The following is a 2,624-nucleotide window of genomic DNA, read 5'->3' as shown; positions in this document are numbered from 1 at the left end:
CCCCGGGCGGGGCCCCCACCCCGCACCTGCCCATGGAATTCCCGGATGGAATGCCCGCGTGCCTGTGGGATGCGTCGCCAGGCCTCCCCGGGAGGCTGAGTCGTGTCTGGAGGACTGCGGGCCGAGGGACAGGGCCACGTTGTCAGCTCCGTCACTTGTTGGTGCCTCCCTGGAGCTTGGCCGGCGCCTGCCCTTACCCCCTCCTCCCCCACGGGGGGGGGGGGGGGGGGGGGGGGGGGGGGCGGTGTGCGTGACTAGCAGGACGCTTCCTCCCACACGAGAAAGTGACACGGACAGTCTCTCCCGTCTTCCGTGCGGCGGTTCGGTGTGTGCGTCCCCGATCCCGTCTCAGGTCATGGGGCGCCAGCACCCTGTCTGACCCGCTGCACACGCAGCCGCCCTGGCCCCCCCCAAGTGTCTGCAGCCGTGGGGCCACCGCGTGGGGCTGCAGGAAGTGACCTCTGCCCGGGCCGTCCCGCCTCCCCCAGGGAACCAAACAACATTCCGGCTGACTGGGCTGGTGGCTTGTGGTGGCTGCCTGGGCCGGGGGTGGGGGGTCCTCTCCGGGGCCACAGGGGTGTCTGACATCATAGGTCATCAGAGGTCAGCCCCGGACAGGCCGCCCCGGGGAGGCCCCCCCCCACCCACCTGCACAGCTTCTTACAATAGGGCGCCTCCCACCTTTCCTCACGGAGCCCCTAATGCTTGGAGGCCTGGGGGTTGTCCCCAGGCTCAGGGCTGGGGGGCGGGGGGGGGAGGGGTCAGCCAGCGTGGCAGAGCTGGGCTTCACCCCGGGCGCCTGGCACCAGCACCCCTTGTGACGATGCGGCTCTGCCCGTCCGTGTCGCCCCCTTGCCCGCGGCCAAGCGCTGCTCTACTGCCCCTCCTCTTAGGAGCCGAGTGAGGAGGGGACAGCCTCTGCCTCCTCCCAGGGCCCCCATGGCAGGTGCAGGGTGAGCGCCAGGCCTCCTGGGAGTCGGCCAAGCGAAGTGGATGGTGGCCGGGCCATGGGGTCTCTACACAGGTCTGCAGCCAGGCCTGCTGGGCCCTCAGGGCCAGGCCCTGCCCGGAGGCGTCTGGCTTTGTGCCGTCCTCCCTGCTGTGCGGCTGACCACACACTCGGGTTCCAGCGGGAAGCGTCCCCTCCCTCCCGCTCCACCTGGGCTCCGTCTCCATCCTGGCCCACGCCGGCTCAGGCCGCCCAAAGGGGCTGGGGTTTCTGGGGGGATCCCTGCTCGGGTGCCGGACACCTGACCCCGGGGAGCGTGGCAGCAAGCAGAGGCCGACACCTGTGGGCGGCGGCCGAGGACCACCTGCCCGTCATTGCCTCAGGTGGGCGGGCTCGAGGCGACCCTAGAGTCAGATCGGCCCAGCTGTGACTCAGACCAAGAGGAGGAGGAGGAGGAGGGTGGGCTGGGGCTGAGCCGCCACCAGGCCCCTTACCTTGGGGTTGGCCTCCAGGTAGTTGTACAGCACGTTGATGGAGATGGTGAGGTCCCCGTTGTTGAAGGGGTACGACCTGTTCCAGCCCTGGGCCCCAAACTTGCGCCTCTCGGCCACCACGGCGTGGAAGTAGCAGAGGGCGAACAGGATGCACTTGAACTCCATCTCCTTGGTGCACATCTCCAGGGTGTCCTGCAGGGGGCGCACCCGCCAGGTCAGGGTGTCCTTTTAGGAATACGGTGACTGCAGTGCAAGGTGTGTGTGTGAGCGTGTCTCTGCATGTGCGTGCACAGGTGCTTGTGCAGGGGTGTGTGCGAGTGCATGCCTACAGGAGTGTACATGAGCATGTGCACGCGTGTGTGATCATGCATGTGTGTGCGTGTGTGTGCGTGTGTGTTGTTGTTGGTGTGGATGGAGAGCAGCAGAGTGGAGCATCCTCAGAGCTCAAGTCTGGCCTCTGTAGGCCCAGTGACTCCGTGTGCTCTGGGTCCCCGACTCCGTGTGCGGCGGCTCAGACGGGGACGGGCCTGGGCTGGGCACGGGCACAGGGGGAAGCGCCCACCTGGGTGAAGAGGTCCAGGGCCTTGTGCAGGTTGGCATGCATGCCCGTGGGCGGCTCGTTGGTGATCTTGATGGCGTTCTCCAGGATGCCCTGGGGGATGATGTGGGAGTCGGGGCTGGGCGCGGGCTCGGCGCTGATGAACACGCGGTAGTCCTCGTGGCTGCCGACGCTGTACCGCTCCAGCTTCTTGTCCAGGGTGCTCAGCCACCGGGCCACCAGGTGGATGTTCTGCGGCCAAGACCCGTGTTAGCGCCCGCACACACTCCTCCCTGCTCTGGGCCCACAAGGACAGGCCGCTCGGCCATGCCCGGCGGTTGTTCAGTGGTTAGCGCATCGGCCCTCGAACTGAGGGTTGCAGGTTCGATTCTGGTCAAGGGCATGTATCTCGGTTGCAGACTCGATCCCCAGCCTGGTCAGGGCGTGAGCAGGAGGCAACCAGCCGATGCCTCTCTCCGAGGTTTCTCTCTGTTTCTCCCCCTCCCCCCCACTCTCTCTAAAAATCAATGGAAAAAATATCTCGGCTGAGGATTAACAGCAGCAAAAGTGAGCAGGCCAGGCCCTGTGGGTCGAGTCAGCCTCACTGGGGTCCGCGGGAGCCGGGCAGCCCGGGGGGGCAGGG

The 2,624-nt window shown here is 67.1% G+C and overlaps 1 protein-coding gene across 1 annotated transcript in view; it reads right to left on the bottom strand.

Annotated features, from left to right (window-relative positions):
- Positions 1–2,624, bottom strand: part of DNAH17 (dynein, axonemal, heavy chain 17) — a 76,281-nt gene that overhangs the window by 4,958 nt on the left and 68,699 nt on the right. The window contains 2 exon segments of the mRNA XM_014531725.1: positions 1,444–1,635; positions 2,006–2,233. Coding sequence (XP_014387211.1) covers positions 1,444–1,635; positions 2,006–2,233 — 420 coding nt within the window.

Source organism: Myotis brandtii, unplaced genomic scaffold (assembly GCF_000412655.1).
Source record: "Myotis brandtii unplaced genomic scaffold, ASM41265v1 scaffold825, whole genome shotgun sequence".
In the NCBI taxonomy this organism is placed as follows: domain Eukaryota; kingdom Metazoa; phylum Chordata; class Mammalia; order Chiroptera; family Vespertilionidae; genus Myotis; species Myotis brandtii.
The sequence above is the reverse complement of the archived record's forward strand: the minus strand, read 5'-3'. Positions and strand labels throughout refer to the sequence as shown.